Source organism: Amblyomma mixtum, chromosome 6 (genome assembly GCF_055824585.1).
Source record: "Amblyomma mixtum isolate Tamu chromosome 6, ASM5582458v1, whole genome shotgun sequence".
NCBI classification, from domain to species: Eukaryota; Metazoa; Arthropoda; class Arachnida; order Ixodida; family Ixodidae; genus Amblyomma; species Amblyomma mixtum.
This window is the reverse complement of record NC_143017.1, coordinates 59,686,274-59,705,011: the sequence shown is the minus strand read 5'-3', so window position 1 is coordinate 59,705,011 and position 18,738 is coordinate 59,686,274. Positions and strand designations below refer to the sequence as shown.

General features: G+C 43.9%; 1 protein-coding gene across 1 annotated transcript; it reads right to left on the bottom strand.

Moving 5' to 3' along the window:
- Nucleotides 1-1,815: 1,815 nt before the first annotated feature.
- On the bottom strand, nucleotides 1,816-16,115 carry LOC149339217 (uncharacterized). The gene is made up of 7 exons (XM_089550895.1): nucleotides 16,002-16,115; nucleotides 15,877-15,918; nucleotides 13,667-13,753; nucleotides 11,719-11,966; nucleotides 9,451-9,610; nucleotides 8,758-8,900; nucleotides 1,816-1,920 (listed from the first exon to the last, which is right to left on the bottom strand). The coding sequence occupies exons 1-7, from the start codon at nucleotides 16,108-16,110 to the stop codon at nucleotides 1,816-1,818; spliced, it is 894 nt and encodes a 297-aa protein (XP_089407021.1). The 5' UTR covers nucleotides 16,111-16,115.
- Nucleotides 16,116-18,738: the final 2,623 nt, after the last annotated feature.

Sequence of the window (18,738 nt, the reverse complement as noted above, 5' to 3'; positions counted from 1 at the left end):
TCGCTTGGCGGCCGCTGTAGTAGGACGAGCTCTGTTTTCAAGCCTGCCCTGAGGCGGAGGAGATGGAGAGCTGCCACCACCATGCAGGTGGTGCTCAGATTATTTTTTGGGCCTTATCTCCTTGTTCTCTTCATTGCTTCGTACTTCGGACGTCCAATTCAGGTCTGCCATAAGCGGCACAAAAGATGGCTCAGTGGTTTTCAAACCAGACTAAGAAAGAAAATAAAAGGTGAAAATGTGTACACATAAAGAAATGAATCCAATATCCGCTTCTTGTAAAGCCTTCCAAACTCTTAATTACAAAGTGAACAAAGCAGGGAAAACCTTAGAGTGCTTGCCAACGTTTCGACAAGAGGACTTGTTTTTGTCTGGGCGAAGACAAACCATACCTCTGCACTGTTATTCCGCGAAATCTAGGTTTACGTTAGATCTGTATTTTTGTCCTATGAAGCCCGTTGAAATAACCTGATGACGTTTTACTGCCGAAGAAAATACTTTCAAGGCTAAATAAAACTACAGGCTTACTTGCTACGACATCGTTTTTGTTGTTTCTGTAGTTTAATATACGAAGTCGCCGTAAGCATCTCTAGCAAGGCAAAAAATAAAGCGTTTAAATTGGCCCCGCACATCGGCTTGATATCTGTCCCGCTGCAGTCAGCATTCGTTGCTATTCTGCTGCCTTAGACAGAACTTGCAGGAGGTGACATTAGTCCATTTATTCACATCATGCTGGGCTCACACCGTGGCAGTACCTTGCCGCAGTGACATATATCAGAATACCCCCCCCCCACCACCACAACATCTATACCATACCGCACTACCGGACTATACTCTACCGTGTTGTACCACACCGCACCATGTGATGCCATACGAATGCCGCACCATACTATACCATACCATACCATACCATACCATACCATACCATACCATACCATACCATACCATATCATACCATACCATACCATACCATACCATACCATACCATACCATGCTATGTCATGCCATGCCATACCATACTGTAGCGTGCTGTACTATGCCTTTTCATGACAAGCCATGCGATACCGTGCCATACCGCGCACAACGTCGTACCATGCCACATCATACCATGTCGATTTCATGGTGAGAGTCGCAAAACAGAAGCCAGCAAGTAAGCGTTCAATAAACAAATACTGGCATTGCGTCTTGCACCTTTCGCCCGAACAAGGTCGTACGCTGGCCTGCGCTTAGGCTGCAGTTTTATTTGTAGGTGCTCTCAGCCTGATCTATAATGTGATTTCGTGGACTTATATTGCATATTTTTTGAGTAACACGTGAAGTTTGAAGGTCATAAGCAGAGCGAAATAACACGAAAAAAACGGTATTATAAAAATTTACACTTTGAAAATATAGCCGCCGTAACGTTCGGAGATGCTCCTCATAACGTGGGTTTGATAGTAGCCGTTGGCGAAATGGCATTTACGAATTCACCTTCAGGTTTGTCCTTCGACCCACTCAGAAAACGACGAAACCCCTTTTTTTTCACAACCCCGTTCATTGAACACCTCGGGGTTTTCTGCTTCTGCCATATATACGGTTTTTCAAATTTGCTTTTCTTCCCACCTGAACTGTGCACGCTCTCATATAGAAAAGTCATTGATGTCACCAGTCACACTATCCATTCCCAGCTTGTGTCAGCGGTTTTTTGCGTCGTTTTTTTTTATCCCCACTGCAAAAAGCGGGAGCGTTAGAAGGTTAGTAGAAAGAAAGTTGGAATGCAACGCAAACGCGAGCGCGCATCCAAATGAAGACTGACCGTCCCCCAGGGTCGTTTATTTTTCACCGGGAGGAAGTGTCAGCACCGCTGCGTTCTTCGCCCGCCTGCGGGTCCAGGATCTTTGTCTTTTTCTTATTCTTGGCACCACGTGCTCCCGCAGCCGTCGCCTGAGAGAAGAAAAACAGTCGGGCAGTCGTATCTACATCACCAGCTCATGTGCACTGCAGCGTACAATTGAAAGAGAACAGTAGGCTTTCAGAGGAGAATGCATGCCTGAATTCGTGTGAAATAAAATAATTAGCTGCATAGAGGTGAAGTCAGCCACCTGTCTTCAATTGGGAGTTGAATCGATTCTTATTTTCCATGCTATAGAAGATTGATTTCGGAAAAACAGAAGAAATTTCAGAGAATATTTACTACAACCGAATCACTGCGAAAGCGCGGATCTGTGCTACGTAGAAGACGGCGACGAGTGGGCAGTGCCGCGGGATGAAGCGTTTGCGCTAGGCTAGCTGCGAACAACTAGCGGAAAAGACAACGGACGGTTTTGTTCGGGGTTTGGCAAGTATCGGATCAATGCTTACGCACTAAAAAGACAAGAGGCAATCAAGTAACAAGCGGTTAGCTTAGGTGAAGCCGGCTTTCGTGGAGGCGTGAAATTAAGCCAAAGGGTAGCTGAGATTCGAGGAGAAAGAAAGGCGGAGTTGACCGCACCCATTTGAAGCAAAAGCAAAGCATATTTTGATCTCTTCTTCAGACTTAGCTGCTCGGTTCTCGGGTTTGAAAGAAGCATAGCTTGGAGAATCTAAGGAGTGCAGGTGGAGGAATCGAGGAGAATAACCGCTGTCCAAATAATTAACTATACAGAGGGGGTTAAAACCGACAGCAGAGGCAAAAAGGGACAGGCATAATTCGCAGCGAGGAGAAACCAAATATCTGTGTCTAGGTTACGAACAGAAAAAAACTGAGCTCGATGCTCCCAAGTAAGAAAGAAAACCAGCCAACTTGCCTAGTTAAGAATGTTTAGCGCTTCCGTAGTACTGAAAAGCTCTCACACCATATATCCGAGAAGACAGATGAAGGCATTGAGAATTGATATTAAGTACTAGAACACGTAATTCTATTTTGCACGTCATGCCTTTCCGCTCCGCGGAGTGGGTCATTTGAAACTTTAGTGAAATATCAAAAAGAAATAAAAAGCAGCATCACATATTACACCAATCCTGATGGAAAACTTGCCGCGAAGGGTGTATACAGACAGTTGTGTAATACGGCGAAACTCTTAAGTACTTCGTGAACGTGAGTGGAACCGGCTTCCAGCTAGCATTGTAGAATGCCCTTCTACTGAAGCATTTATGAATACTCTGAAGTTGTAACTGACGATTACGGAGTGTTCTTGCGATTGCTTTGTGTTTTTGGACGCAACTTTGCAACATCTATTTTACTCGTGAGTGCATCTCATTGGTTGTAAAAGCAGCTTGTTGTGCCTTGATTTGTTTTGCGCATGTCACTTATGTTTTTTCTCTTATCTCTTGCCCCTGCTTACAGCCTCATCTAGAGGCTAGCAGTACTGTGTAAATGAATAAATACTTGAAGCTTCGTTGTTTTCAAGTGTGATTTCTGGACATAGATGATACTGAGCAGCGTGTCGCAAAATATTTGTGAAAAAGAGGAGTCTGAATGCCCTGAGCAACGTTTCGGCAAATCGACTGACCTTTGTATTCGTTGTCACGCTAGTGCCGTTGCTTTAGCCAGCAGGCTGAAGTTTTCACGCGTCACACACAAGTATGCAAGACAATTCTGCGTCTTCAGGAAAACATTGCTTCTTTTCCCCTTCGAAATATTTCTAGAAGCTTGCAACCAACCATATACACCTGGAGTTTCAAAACAGAACCATGGCTTAAAAGCAAGAAGTCGTTATGCGCAGCGTTGCCACTTACTCATTTTTTTTTTCCGAAGGAAGCGTGAAATGAGACGTGAGGCGTTCGTGCTAATATTCGGGGTTGCGCGGTTGAGCCACTACCTCCAAGGGCATGACTCACAGTGGATTACCAGTCCTTCGAGGCCTCCTAAAGTGTTGCCACAATACTACTGCCACGGGGGCTGCTCGAGGACAGACTCGAAAAACGTTGTATATGCTCTGATGTATGCACGTTAAAATTTTCTAGTTTCTGTTATAAGGATCATGCGACTAAAAATTAATAATGAAATGACGGCTTGATTCATTGGGCTGGAAAGGACAGGGACATTGACATCATTACTGACCACGCTAAACTCCCAAACAGGTGTGCTGAACTAAGTACTCTACTACATTTAATTTTTCCTGGCATAGTAAAAAATTTGGCCTTGAATTATATTCTGGAGGCTATGTATTGAGGACGCAATAAATGGTGAGTATTCAGGTTGATTTGTTAATAATTGTGGTCAATTTTGTTTTAATTATTTCGTTTAGCAAAGCAAGTTCTTTTTTTTCCAGGCTGTGTATTGTGGCCATAGTAATTGATTCGTATTAATGTTGATTTGCTAATAATTATGCTAATTTTTTTCATTATTTGGTATAGAAGAGCAAATTCTTTTTTTACTGTGCACAAAAATCCTCCTGCAGCTCATTTTATGAGTCAGACTTTGCATTACGAACGTTTGTCGAGAGTTTAAACGGAGTACTTGCACTTTCAAACAACGGGAAAAGAATTCGCATTGCTGCACGAAAATTCCCTAGCAAGCAAAACGAATGCACAGTATGAGCCAGCGAAAAAGAAGACAGGCGGCCAAGAAAAAAACGAAGCAAGAACGAAGTGCAAAGTGAAGAAGACAAGAAAACAAAGAAACTAGAATGAAGCAAAGAAAAAATGTTAGAAAAAGCGAGTAAAGATAAAAAAAATCAGCAAGGAGAGAAGGAAAGAACGAAACAAACGAAGGCGGGATGGAGAAAACTATTTTCTTGTCTTTTACAAGAACTTTCTCGTCATCTTTAGCTTCTATCTACGGCTTTGTAGGTGAGCGTTTAGCGCGTTTCATCGTTTCGAAACAAGGCTTTCTGTGAGGGTAATTCGTTTTCTGCTTTCTTCAAAGACACCTCAGGACGCGCTAAAAATTCTTCCAATCTCGCCATGACTGGTTCCTTCGAATAGAGCTCGTTTAAACTGCTGGCGCAGGAAGCAGTTGGTTCGCTGCATGCTCTAGCCTCAAGCATACAGCGTACGTTCTGGCCATCTACATTTTTGTCGCCCACTTCTTTCAACAAGACGGAGAAGTCTGTTGACTCCGCTTTGTTTACGTTAGCCAAACAGGCAGTGCTGGACGGGCGCGAAGAACATCGGTGCAAAAGCGTGCAAAAGCGTGAAAAAGCGTGCAAAACCATGCAAAAGCGTCCTGACTGGCCTTAGCTTCCGCGAAGCCGTGCGAGTAGACCGGGCGAAAGCGAGTGCTCTGCTCATATACTGTACTGCTTTCATCGCGCTCGTTATTTCTTTTTTTTAGTATTGTTCATTCCCCGGTTTCCCCATCTCTATTGATCCGATATCCACGGTGTTCTGTTGGTGCATTCATAAGCAAAGCATCGCCCATGGTTCCCTGTTCAGAAACAAGACGCTTTCCCATTTCACACCGTTATTGCCCAGTTTTTTGCTCTTTTTTTTCTATTTGCGCCACCGCAAAGGAGTCAACGGTATTGGCGTTTCCCCCTTTTTGCGCACACACCATACATACGGGCCACCGGCAAGTGCCTCTATGCGTTGTCGTGTTGGCTGCCAAGCAGTCTTCCACAAAGCCCTGAGCAAAACTCGATATACATGAAATATTGGCTTTTACGACCTGCGGGATAAAGGGCTGCGATCGACATCATGAATAAGAAATATGAAAATAACAGTGAGCGAAAGAAAAACAAGTGTATACATTTGTTTTGTTCGTCTGCCACCTGTCAACACCTCCTTCGGACCGTGCTTTTGTGGTGAAAAATCGATTGCTGGCGTTGCAGATACGAAGATCATTATTTTCGAGACAAACGCATTCGACCCGCAGCAGCCGGCAGAGCCGTTTGTTTGCCTGCTGTGACCTACAAAGAATTAGCATTACCCTGCGATGCCGTGAGCTATCAGTTTGGTTGTGTGCGTACAATACAAGGAAAGAAGGCACACACTGGTGGTGGCCGCTAGACTTTTCTCCTATGAGGAAGTGTTCGTTGAGTGCTCCGCGTAGCCATGGTATGTGAATGAACACAAAACCGGACTAGGGACAGAGAAAGACGCGCACAACACAGGCACCTGTGTTGTGTGCGTCTTTCTCTGTCCCTTGTCCCGTTTTGCGCAACCACGTATACCATGGATCACCGCTAACGACTCGCCCAAGTTTCTGGCCTTGTGAATGCCGTGGGCTTCTGGCTGCATTCGATGACCTCTGGTTTCTATAAAACACACATGCCGCTGCTGATGTAACATGAGTGAAGGCGCGGCAGAAATTCAGAAATTAAAAAGAGAAAACACTTCCTCCCTTCATTAATTGGCTCCATTCAGAGGCAACTACTAACAGCGTCTCAGTAAGCACACACGTCTTCAGCTTCCTGATGACGTCATAACTGCTCTTGCGTGGACTACAGTACTATTCAGGGTACCCTGAAAAGCAATTTATTTAGTGTTAAAGAACATTCTGATGGTCTGACTCGTGGGCTTTAGCCATACTGTCCTTTTTCAACCGTGTTTCTGTCGGAATGATCTATTGTCCCCAGTCATCAAAATGGAAGGTTGTACAGGTTTTAGAACAAAAAGTTCCCTGGAGAAATTTTGTAATGCTCGAGCCAGTAATAGAATTGCTTCTGGGCGACAAGATGTGAAAAGAAAATAACGCAGACGTGTTCGCGAAAAAGCCAACTAATGCACATATTTATTTTATTTATTTCGAGGTACGGTCAATCCACTAGAGATTTCAACAGGAAAGGCGTTTGGAACAAAGCATATCACAATGAAAACTGCCAGAACGTTAATGAATTATTGACACAAAACGTGGTGAAGGAAAAGGGCAAAAGGGCATTATAAAGCGACTACAGCACAGCACTTAATTAATGTTCAATACATAAAAAATACAGTCAATAGGATCGTCGGAATGTACAGTTAGTTGCAGACATGATCACAAACTTACTACGTGGGATATATGTGTTGATTGGAATCACACAAACACTGGTGTAATAATGGCAAGGCAATAAAAGGGAAGCTGCCAAAAAAGGCTCGCAATTGTAGTCTGATTACAAGTGAAAATAATGTTCGTAAAATAGTTTTGACGATTTCAATGTGACATAAAACGATCGAAGCGTTTAGCGTGCCCTCATTCTCTTGAGAGAGAAAGACTGCTTACTTCCTTCGATGTCACGTCGCAGCCTGAACATTGCACCTGATGTTTTTTTTTTGCCTGCTTACATTAGCTTGATAGATGACGCAACAACAAAGACTTGTAACCATGGCGTTCCTTGCTCTCAACAACTTTTGTAATCCTTCATGCATATTTATCTTTAGAACCTCGGTTTGTTTACCTAAATAAATGTAATGTAAGTGGCTGCTATTAACAACATCTAGCGCATACAAGGGTACCAACCAGCCCATACATGAGTTATGCTTGAAAAGAAAGCCTCTAATATTTTTTTATTTCTACACTGCTTCGTTATAAAAACATTGCACTCGCAATAAAGAGAGCGCGTGCAATTATATTTAGTTATGCAGGTGACGCTGTAAACAAAACACTGGACTTATTTAAAACCTAACCTAAATGTGAGATGTCTTGCAAAAAAATATACATGTGCAATTCCTGTTCTCCTCACAAATATTTTACCTTGTGTGGTTCGGTGGAAAACAAATACTGAAAACTTTATTGAATTCTTATGCTACACCAATCTTTTATTGTTTCACTCCTCTGTCCATATTAATCCTAAGGGTTGAGTAAACCGTTATAAGAGGCTACTACTTTTTCGATCCAAGCCATGTTGGGCAATCAATGAGGGCTCTCCCTTGCCCTTACGTAGCTTCCACTTGAGGCAAACGCATAAAAACAACAGTTTAAAGCCAACCACCTAACATCAGGAACTATTAAAATATTTTTCGTATATAGATCTATTTAAAGCAAGATTCATCATTATCAACACCTCCGTTGCCGCCGTCCCAAGCAGCACACCAACAATGGACCGACGCTGGCATAATGCTGGTCAAAACCGGCTCGAAAGTCGTACCGACGTCGGCATTGGGGCAAAAAGTTACTTTTTCCAACCTTGGCCTGATGTTCGGACCAACACTGAACCGACATTCATGCCACTATCAGACCACTGTTCAGCCGCTCTACCAACACTGAACCGACATTCATGCCACTCTCAGACCACTGTTCAGCCGCTCTACCAACACTGAACCGACATTCACGCCGCTATTGTACCCACTTTCAGCCACTCTACCAACACTGAACCGACATTCATGCCACTATCAGACCACTGTTCAGCCGCTCTACCAACACTGAACCGACATTCATGCCACTATCAGACCACTGTTCAGCCGCTCTACCAACACTGAACCGACATTCATGCCGCTATTGTACCCACTTTCAGCCGCTCTACCAACACCGGCTTGACATACCACAATTAGGCCACTGTTCAGCCTTTCTGCTAACGCTTGCCCGAAGTTTATGCCATTGAATTTACAGTTCAGCGAATATTCACATTCCAGTTAATGTTCGCATTGGGAAAGCCATGGGTTTTGGCATTGCAAAGCTGCAATCGTCTCTTCTATACACATGCACAACAAAATGAGGCAACGAAAGAATCCAACTGAGAAACAATTTATTAAATAATTAGGCACCGTGGCTGGGGACGCGCGGTTGCGCGAGTCCTGCGAGGCAGCGAGGGCCGCGCAGGAGGCGGGACCTTGGGAAGGAGCCAGGGCCGCGCGGGAGGAGGATTTCTGGGAGGTGGGGGCCGCTTGGGGAAGGGAGGGCACTGTGCTGGGGGCTGAAGCACAGGGGCTCGCAGTGGTTGCCAGGCCGGCAGCGGTACTTGGCAGAAACGCTTCGGCAAAACGCCTTTTGCGTCTGCCGCCACGGTCCACCGAACCTGGCAACCACTTCCTAATAAACCCCTGCGCTTCCACCACATCCGCCCCCGTCTTCTCACAGATGGCATCTGCATAAGATAAGCGTTCATTTTAGGCCAGCAGAAAAAGTTTGCTCGTTAACAGAAATCAAGATTATTTCAGCAACAGAGAAAACAGAAAAGGCCACAAGTACATGTTAACTCAAAGTGCGTGCCAAAATGAAAGGACTACAGTATCCAAATACAACTTGAGGAGAAAATCCACCTGAAAGCTCTTCTAACCAACTGTATAAAGCTGCTGCGACATCACGGTCGACCACTTTGCACTACTAACATATGGGAGCACAAATGGCTGGCAGATACAAGGCACGACTACGATCCATGACAAGAGATGGATGTGACTGATGGGAGGGCTTTCTTTGAAAGGCATCTGCTGACTCATATCTTCAGATGCACGTGGAAGAAAACTGCAGATGACTACCCCCATAAAAAAAGTAACAAAATATTCACCTGTAATGAAAAAGAAAACTGGTAAAGTATCAACTGAAAAGAAGAAAAGAAAACAAAGCGCAGCAGAACCTGGTGCATGTTCTTCCACTCATCTTTTAAAATTCAGTTAAAAGCTACTGCAACAACATACCTGTTGCCACCTTGCATAACTTCAGGGCAATAAATGACCACTTGCCCTTGCGGCCATGGAGGCTGTACATCCTCTGTACAGCCACCCCCATGATGGCGGTCATTATGTTGGAGCCCACCTCCCTCAGGCCCTTGCCCCCCAGGCGGACCAGCTGCTTTCGCTGAAAAGAAACACCACAGGTGCACAAGCTATTAGGCACAAACATCAATTATAATTTCATTTAGTTTAGCAGAATCGAATAGCTAAGACAATTGTGTGACTACCTGTCAACAGCCCATGCGAGTACCTACAATCATAATGCATAATTTCTGTATGATACAATAGCTTGACTAGTTGCTACCAGCAGAAAGCACCACCACCAATATGGACATTCTTTTTTTTCCCAGTTTACTAAGAGCAGGGAAACTTTAGCGATTAAGCAAAGGTGGCCAACTCCTACCCATTATGCTTTGCATCTTGGACATTATTATATTATAACTATAATGCTTTTTGCAGATATCTATGTGCTGGATGTGTTTTCTCTGCACAGCCGTTACGCTAAAATTGATTTGGTTTGTAGAACTTAAAGTTCCAAAGTGACTCAGGCTATGATGAGGGACACCATAGTGGAGGGCTCCGGAAGTTTCGACCACGTGGGGTCTTTAACATGCGCCACTGACATCACACTGCACACGGGCGCCTTGCTTTTCGCCTCCATGGAAAACTGGCCATCACGGCTGGGTTTGAACCTGAGTCTTTGGGTTCAGCAGTCGAGTGCCCTAACCACTGAGCCACCATGGCGGGGCTCACTACCTTGAAATTGAGCAGTCTAATTAATGCTATACAAAGGGCGCTTATTTAAATCCCCAAGCACCTGAGTAAAGCTGCGTGCTTAGCAACCACATTTAATTAAACGATGTTGCTTGTTTTTGGCAGCAGATTAAGTAATGAAATGTGCATAATGTGAGCAAAAGACAGGGAAGAGGTGGGTTAAAGCTGCCCCATTATTTGGGAAACCTAGCCGAAATTAAAGACGCGCTGAGAGAGGACCAACTTCCAGCTGTGTTCACAGCAGTTCATGCAACAGTATATTAACTGAAAGCACAGCTTCCTGTAAAACAGACCTTACAACATCCTTAATGTTAGCTACAAAGTCCACTGCTGAACTAAATTAAAACAGCACAATAAATGACAAATGTAAGGAAAATGAGGGGCTCGTTATGAGACACATACGAAGAAAGGCAGCCACAGGCAACAAAAGCATAGGGGATTTTTTTTTGCTGTTGATCGATGTAAAACAATAATGTAATCACAGAAATATTTGACTGAGAAAAAAAATTTGTTGGAACCAAGTCTGTTATGCAACGACCGGCCACCGGCAGAGCTCTGGAAAACTACATCGAATGACATTGAGTGACACCATCTGAGAGCAACTGCCCCAAAAAAGCCTGTGACTGCACCGCCAAATACCAAGCTACTACAAGATGTGACAGGTGCAATGCTTCGCACAGAACCAGCATCAGTAGCTTGGTTTGCTGTTTAGCGCTCCTTCTAGCCTAAACGCTCTGATGCGACAGCAGTCTCGCAGGTGGCATTTTCTTTGCATTGCGTGGCTGAAACATGATGTGACAACTGGCACTTGCCGTAAGCAATATTGCGAGCGCCACATGTTCAGCACTGCTACTGAGCCCAACAAATTGATAGGAGCCAAAGAGCAGATAAAGAGAGTCCCCTAACAGCTGTCCCGACACGTGATGCAGTTTTTGCAAGCTCTGCTACCGGCTGGGCATTGCATACCACTTTTGCTTCCAACAGTAAATCTCACCACACAAGGAATCGACAGGGCGTTCCAGTGAACACTCTCAAAAATTCCTAAAGAAGCGCAAGTTCGATATGGGAAAACAATTTTTTTTTGGGAGGAACGATCTCTCAGCAGTGGTGGACATAATTTACTGCATAACTGTGCGTGTGTACCTGCAAATATTTCTTCTATTTTGAACTCCCTATTCTTAGGAATTCCTGAAAATGTTCACTGAAACAGCCAGTGTGTATATCAGCAAGCAACTTTCATGAACAAGACATTTACATTAACAAAACACACTGTGACAGCACACTCCAGCACAACAGTAGGAATTATATCTATGAAGAGCATGTTATTCACAGAGCACGGCATGCAAATACTCTTGGAGCTCAAGATTTCTTCATAAACCTCGGAATTACATTACGCATGCAATTCGTTAGTAGGCATTCATTTTTTCCAGACACGAATTATCAGAAACATTAAATCACCAGTCCAGCAGCCACGCTGTCGTCCTGGACGGCAGCTTCCACAGTGTCCAACTCCTCGGGGGAGAATGCGGGCAGTGCAAGGGTGGGAGGCGGTGGCGAGGGGGACACTGGCCGAGTCCTCTGCTCCAGCTGCCGGTCCGACCGCAGCAGCACGTGATCCTCCAGCCTTTGCAACCGCTGCATTAAGTCGCGCTGCTGCTGTCGGACCTCCAGCACCAGGCACATCAGCTTCAGCAGGGTAGCTGAAACTGAAGCAATCAACAATTTCAGTGAGAGCAGGGTTAACCTGGGCGCAATAATATCATTTGCGCACTGAGGTACAATAAAGAACAGTATGAGGCTAACAGTAGGCAGCAACACACTCTACTATGCTCCTAAACTTCCACCAGTTTTTATCCTCCAGGACACTTCTAATTCATGTTCTATTCCTTGCTAGCCTAATTTAAATGCCATAAATGTCACCATGCACTGACAAACACCTAGGTGAAATGGAGCTGCTCTATGTGTGATAGCTAGCACAGAACCTGCAGCCTTGTTGTGTAAAGGACTTCTCAGTCTATGAGCTTCGCCAATTTTTACATTGCTTCATGGGCATTTCCACTGCTATTGCACCATGGCAGAGATGGCAGCAGTTAGTCGCAAATGGATTCTTCCAGTGTCATGAGAAGCATGTGCTAATAGAAGTGAGAAAGCAGAGCAGGCCTGTGCCCTTAATATAGCATTGCACCATTTGGAAAGTATTGCTCACAGCAAAACCCACATTGGCCAAAATGCTGGAGGTAGACATCTGTTCTAACTGCAAGTGCCAGCAGGGATCAATGCATTAAAACTGCAACAAAGATAGCCCTTATGGAATTATATCCCTTAGCTGACAGGCGAAATGCAACAAAGAGGTGGACCAAATGTTTCTTGCTAGGCACAGGAGGTGCCAAACCGTTGAGACATAAAACAAGGTCACATTAACTCTTACCACGCATCCATTTTGCTGCAGGCAAGACAAGACTAGGAGCCAGCTGATGTGCTCCACAAGGCAGTTAGGCTGTTCAGTTCTTTCCTAAGCAAGAGGTCCTCCTTCAGAGCATGCCACTATTATTGGCTGCTTATCTCCTTCAGCACCCTTTATGGGAGCTTTGTGATAGCGCAATTAATTTTTTTTCAGCACATTTCGCTGCATCCAAGGCACTGCATTGACTTCCAACCAGTAAACTTTTAAAATACTTTGAAAGACAATGAAAAATTACAATATGGGCCTTGCTGACCAACCGCGACCAAGCGACCAAATTATGCTGGTAAGGAAACAAATGCGCAGAACATGGGACTACTGTGTAGAGTGCAATTCGTAGGAGTGGCTTCCTGGTGGTGATGTAGGCCGAGAGAGGCAACAGAAATGCCAGGATCCAAAAGAACCCAACAAAAGCACAACATACAGCTCTTGGGAAGGGCACACAACAACCACTCCACTATGAATCACAAGAGGAGAAAGCAATGGAAGTACTAGGTTGTAAATTCCAGTACCACTTCAGTTCAATACAATCGTTTTTGAGAAATACATGTGATGATTTTCAGAGTGACCCCTTTCAAAGCACATAGTTTGAAACTAGAAATGTGCTCCTAGCACCGTTTCAAGAGCCACTGAGGAGAACTCCGTGCCAATATCTTCCTGAATAAGTATATTCTCTAGGTCTTTCTGGGCCTGTTGACTGCTGCTCGGCAGCAGCAGGTACAATGAGAAATTTAAAATTTGCTCTGTTTTTCTTTAAGGCAAAGCAGATCTAGCTTCTATATTTTGTTGTGTCACTTGATACTAGACAAAATAGGAGTGTAATTAAAAGAAAGGAACACAGTGAAAAGACGGGACAAGCAGCATTTGTTCTGTCCTCTCACTGTGTCCCCATGTTTGGCTTGCATTTCTCTTTTTGCACAAAAGTAAACAAAGTGAAAATCTCACCATCAACAGTCCCAGCTGTCGACCCCTCCAGCTTGCTGGGTGGCGCACTGTTTTCGTTCACGCTCTCCCCAGCGTGATTCAGTGGGGCTGGAGATGAACATGCGTCATTGATGGCAATCCAGGAAGTACAGAACACACTACTGTGTACAACCACAATGTCACATTTCTATCCTAATTGAATGATGCAGAAATGCTACTTCAGGATATTTTTGGAGAAGGGACGGAACAGTTGCATGGCCAGGCTGTTTTGCATACAGGTGATCTTTTTAAAACACAATAGACACAAAATTACGAAGTTCAGAAACAAATTCCTGGTTATATAGAGATGCCCCCCAGGCAATAGTAACACTTCCTTTGGCCGAAAAGATATTTTAATTTGGTTTCAATCACAGGCTGTACAAAGACTTCATAATTCAAAACCCATCAAAACCGACACCTCCATGACAAGTAGTTGACGTGACAAACAATGTCACATCATGCAGATACCTATGGCACATAAAAGAACGTTGTGATCCGACTGCGGCGGCGCGTTTCGATGGAGGCGAAACGCAAGAGGTGCCCGTGTGCTGTGCGATGTCAGTGCACGTTAAAGATCCCCAGTCGGCTGAAATTATCCCAGGGCGCTACGGCACCTCCTTCTTCCTTTCTTCTCACACTCCCTCCTTTATCCCTTCTCTTATGAATGTCCACCGAAATGCGAGAGAATTACTGCACCACTTTCTTTCCTGAAAAATCAGTTTTCAATTTTTTAAATATGTGTCTATAGTACTTCAATAACTACATTTCTCATGCACCAGCATGGTCCATTGGTACCGTATTTTCCGGTGTATAAGACGCGGCTTTTTTTCAAAAATCTTGCTGGTGCGTCCTATACAAGGGTGCGTCTTATATGCGAATTTTTCGTTTTTTTTTAGAGTTCAGAAATTACTCAGGTTCATGTTCAAGCCTTTTTTACCGAAAAAATATCACTAGCAATGAAGCGGTTGTAACACGGTTAATACTTCAATACGGGGACCACCTTGCGCAACTTTTTTTAGGTGAACTTTATCATGAAACGACGGGGATGACGACTTCCGGGATCACAAACACACCACCGTTTCGGAGGCCCCAAGCAAAAGTAATGTGAAATGCCAAAAGATGACGACAATCGCGCTTCTCGCCATTGTCAAGACAAGCCAGGACAAGCCGGCGTTCTTTTTTCAGCCACCCTTTGCCACTTTGTTTGCTCCATGTACGTAGTGCGAAGAGAATATTTCAGTCGCGTTGCCACCAGAAATGGGCGAACTTTTTGATAGCGCATCCGAAGGTGAAGACTTCCAAGGTTTTAAGTAGAAATAAAATGTTCTTATGGACATGTGGGAGAGTTTTTTCGTTTTTCTTTCTTTTTTTCCAAAACGTGGGCAGGAATGGCGTGAGTGTTGCCTTTTTCAACCACTTAGCGTTGCTTAAGAATTTCTCACAAGTACGGTGAATTTCGTGATGGTCGCGCAAGCGTGTTTAATTGATCCTCACTAGCCCAACTGGGAAAACTGGGGTGCGTCTTATATAAGGGTGCGTCTTATATAGCAACTTTTTCAATTACAGCCTGCATATATGGCGGGTGCGTCTTATACACTGGAAAATACGGTACATTTAAGGACACAAAAGAAACTGTCATGGCGAAACCAAAAACAGAGAGCGGAATATATGTCATGTGAATAGAAACCTGTTCGCAGTACTGTTAACGTGGGTAAGAGTTTGCCACGAAATGGTTACTGGCAGATTCACTGCTGATCTGAGAGCATGGCAAATGTAAAAAGCTGATGCCAAGTCTGAGCACGTTCCATTTCTCTGCAAGTGCAATTAGCTACGGTGGAGTTTTTTTCCCAGATTTTGCAAGCATACTACCATATATCCCCAATCAAAACTAACACAATGTCGACCTTACATTAAATAGAAATGAGAAATGGTGTTTTAGTTTTAAGGCGGTTAACATCCAAAGGCGACTCAGGCTATGAGGGACGCCGTAGTGAAGGGCTCCGGAAATTTCGACCACCTGGGGTTCTTCAACGTGCACTGACATCGCACAGCACACGGGCCTCTAGAATTTCGCCTCCATCAAAATTCGACCGCCTTGGCCGGGATCGAACCCGCGTCTTTCGGGTCAGCAGCCGAGCGCCGTAACCACTGAGCCACCGCGGCGGCTTAACAAATGAGAATTCATGTCTTACGTGGTGACGGCAGCTGTACAACATCGTTGTGGCCCTCATTTCCTAAAAAAGAATTGCACATGAACGTCTTGTTGAGTATGCAAAATAATTTCTCATCAATAAAGAAATATGAGAATTTCAATTACCAGAAACTGCGTAGCTTTCTAGGGCTGAAGTGAACTCGTAGCGCCGCACCTTTTTTTCGGCGCTCTTGTAGGATCCTGCAAACATTCTCAATATCTCGACAAAAACCATGTCATCTCCAAGCAACAGTACGGATTTCAAAAGAACAAAACAACTGAGGCCGCCTTACTGGAAATCAAAGAAAAGCTAATTGAAAACAAAGAAAATAAACTGCTAACAGTTGGCATATTCCTTGATATGAGGAAAGCGTTTTACTCGGTTAACCATAAGATATTGCTTGAAAAAATGCAGTGTTATGGAATACGCGGCGTTCCTTTAACCTTATTTGCTAGCTACCTTGACAACCGATCTCAAACAACTATCATTAACGGTATTTCATCTGGGATCGGTCAGATTGTGTCTGGTGTGCCACAGGGCTCCGTTCTAGGACCAACGTTGTTCTTATTATATATTAATGATATCGTCAACCTTCATCTAGCAGACAACATTATAATCTATGCAGACGATACTAACGTATTTTTTTCAGGGCAAGATAGTAATATTTTGCAAGCAGCCTCCAATAGTTGGTTATCCCAATTGTCTGTTTGGTTAAAATCAAATAGGTTAGAACTTAATGTCAGGAAAACAAAGTACATACTGTTTAGAGCCAAAAATAAGGAAGTTCCGAACAACTTCCAAATTCACTTCGAGCAAGCTCCTATAACTCGTGTCAGCTCTGCAATATTCCTTGGAGTCATTTTTGAAGAACATTTACTCTGGACAGATCGTGTAAACTACGTTTGCACTAAAATGGCTCGCTCTGTTGGTATCCTAAATAAATTTCGCACAATACTGCCTCGAAAATTCAAACTACAAATTTATTTCTCTCTAGTCTTTTCGCATGTACAATATTGTTTGTTGATCTGGGGAACGACTACCTCAACCAATTTTGTGAAAGTACTTACTTTACAAAAAAGAGCTGTACGAGCGATTGATAACTTACATTACAGTGAGAGCACGGGTCCTTCCTTCCTCAACCATAGACTGCTAACCATCACGGCCGCTTACCACAAGAAGCTTGCTGTTTATATCAGAAACCTTATGAAAGGAAACTGGCAGACTTTCGAGAGCACATATTTAATTGCCCAAACAGTATACAGTCTTAGGCACCCTCAATACCATGCACCAAAATCTCGTACAAACTATGGGTTCCAAAAAATAACTCACATAATTCCTCATAATTAAACACGTATCCATACTTAACAGAATTGTCACTACAAAATATGTCCGAGGGCTGCTTTGCTGACTTGATGCCCGTTCAGCTGCCTGTATAGCAACACTCAGGCCAACAGACTATCAGTTTGAAAGCCTGTGAAACACTCATGTGGCAGAGGCATTGTTTTATTTACAATTAAAAGTGTGATTCTGGTTTCTAGGATTTAACAGCTTTAAGCTATGAAGAATGACGTAGCGGAAGACTCCAGATTAATTTAGACCACATGGGGTTGTTTAACATGCACTGATATTACAGAGCACAAGCGCATTCTGCACTGCTCCATTTCACCACAGACAGGATGTAACCTGGGCCCTCGGCTCAGCAGCATGGACCACTCAGCCACTGTGACAGGCTAACAATTCAAACTGAACTAAATGTAAACAGCTGGATGAGTTGGTTCTGAATTTGCATTATGAAACACTGTCTCAGTGCACAACAAACATGGATGAGGAAAGAGCACACAACGCAAAGCATCAATTGATGTCTGGCATTTGTATTGTGTGCTCTTTCCTTGTCTGTGCTTTTTGTGTGCCAAAAAATGTTTCATAATGCAAAAAAAAAAGTTACCATACTAAACCTTTCTGTACTAAATATTATTAAGCATACTGAGTGCAGCACTAATTCTGGGAACTACAGGTCTTCAAAAACAAGGCACTAATGAGTTTCAGAAGTAGTTCATCAGCTTACAAGTGCAATAGCTAACAGTTCATTCTGCTCCTCTTTTTGACAGCTGGCTAAGCGGTGGCTATCAACATGACTTCTTAGTCGTAATTTAGCCATGCAGAGGTGCACACTCACAGAATCTAGCAAAGAGGCCTTTACAATCGCTGATGAAGCTACCATCAATATGTCTGCAATAAGACTACTTATGGCAAGTGGTAACGACGACCACTGGGCAACGCATCCACTCCCCTCCGAGAGCTGGCTCGGCCTCAGCTTTTGCGAGCCGCGTCACCTCCGAGCTCCTGGCCACAGGCCAGTAGCACTCTTCTTTTGTCTCTGTGAGCCATCCGACAGGAATGACTGCAAGGCAGTCGTCCTCGAGAGGAAACTTCACCACAGCGAATGGTTTTGCCATGATGCACAGAGGAAAAACGACAAAAGATTAATGGGGAAACAAGGATTTTTACCAGACACTGTCTGTGCCATACTCTACTGGCACTTGCCTGTTTGGGTGCCGAAAACTTCACACTACCATGACAACTGACAGGTACTCTTACAACCATCTCGTTCTACTTCGCAACGCACTTCTGAACTTTCATGAGTTGAGAGTTACAAGTGTCACGAGCGCCTGCAATTTGGGACTAATTTAAACAATATTTCTGTGCCTGCTGTCATGTGAACCAAATAACAGCCAGCAATAGTGGCGTGCAACTTCACTGCATTGAACATCAAACTGAGTGCAGTCTACCAGGAGCATAGTGATGAAAAAAGAAACCAGTAAAACGCAAGATTGACCAAATGAGGAAGAGAGAAAACAAGCG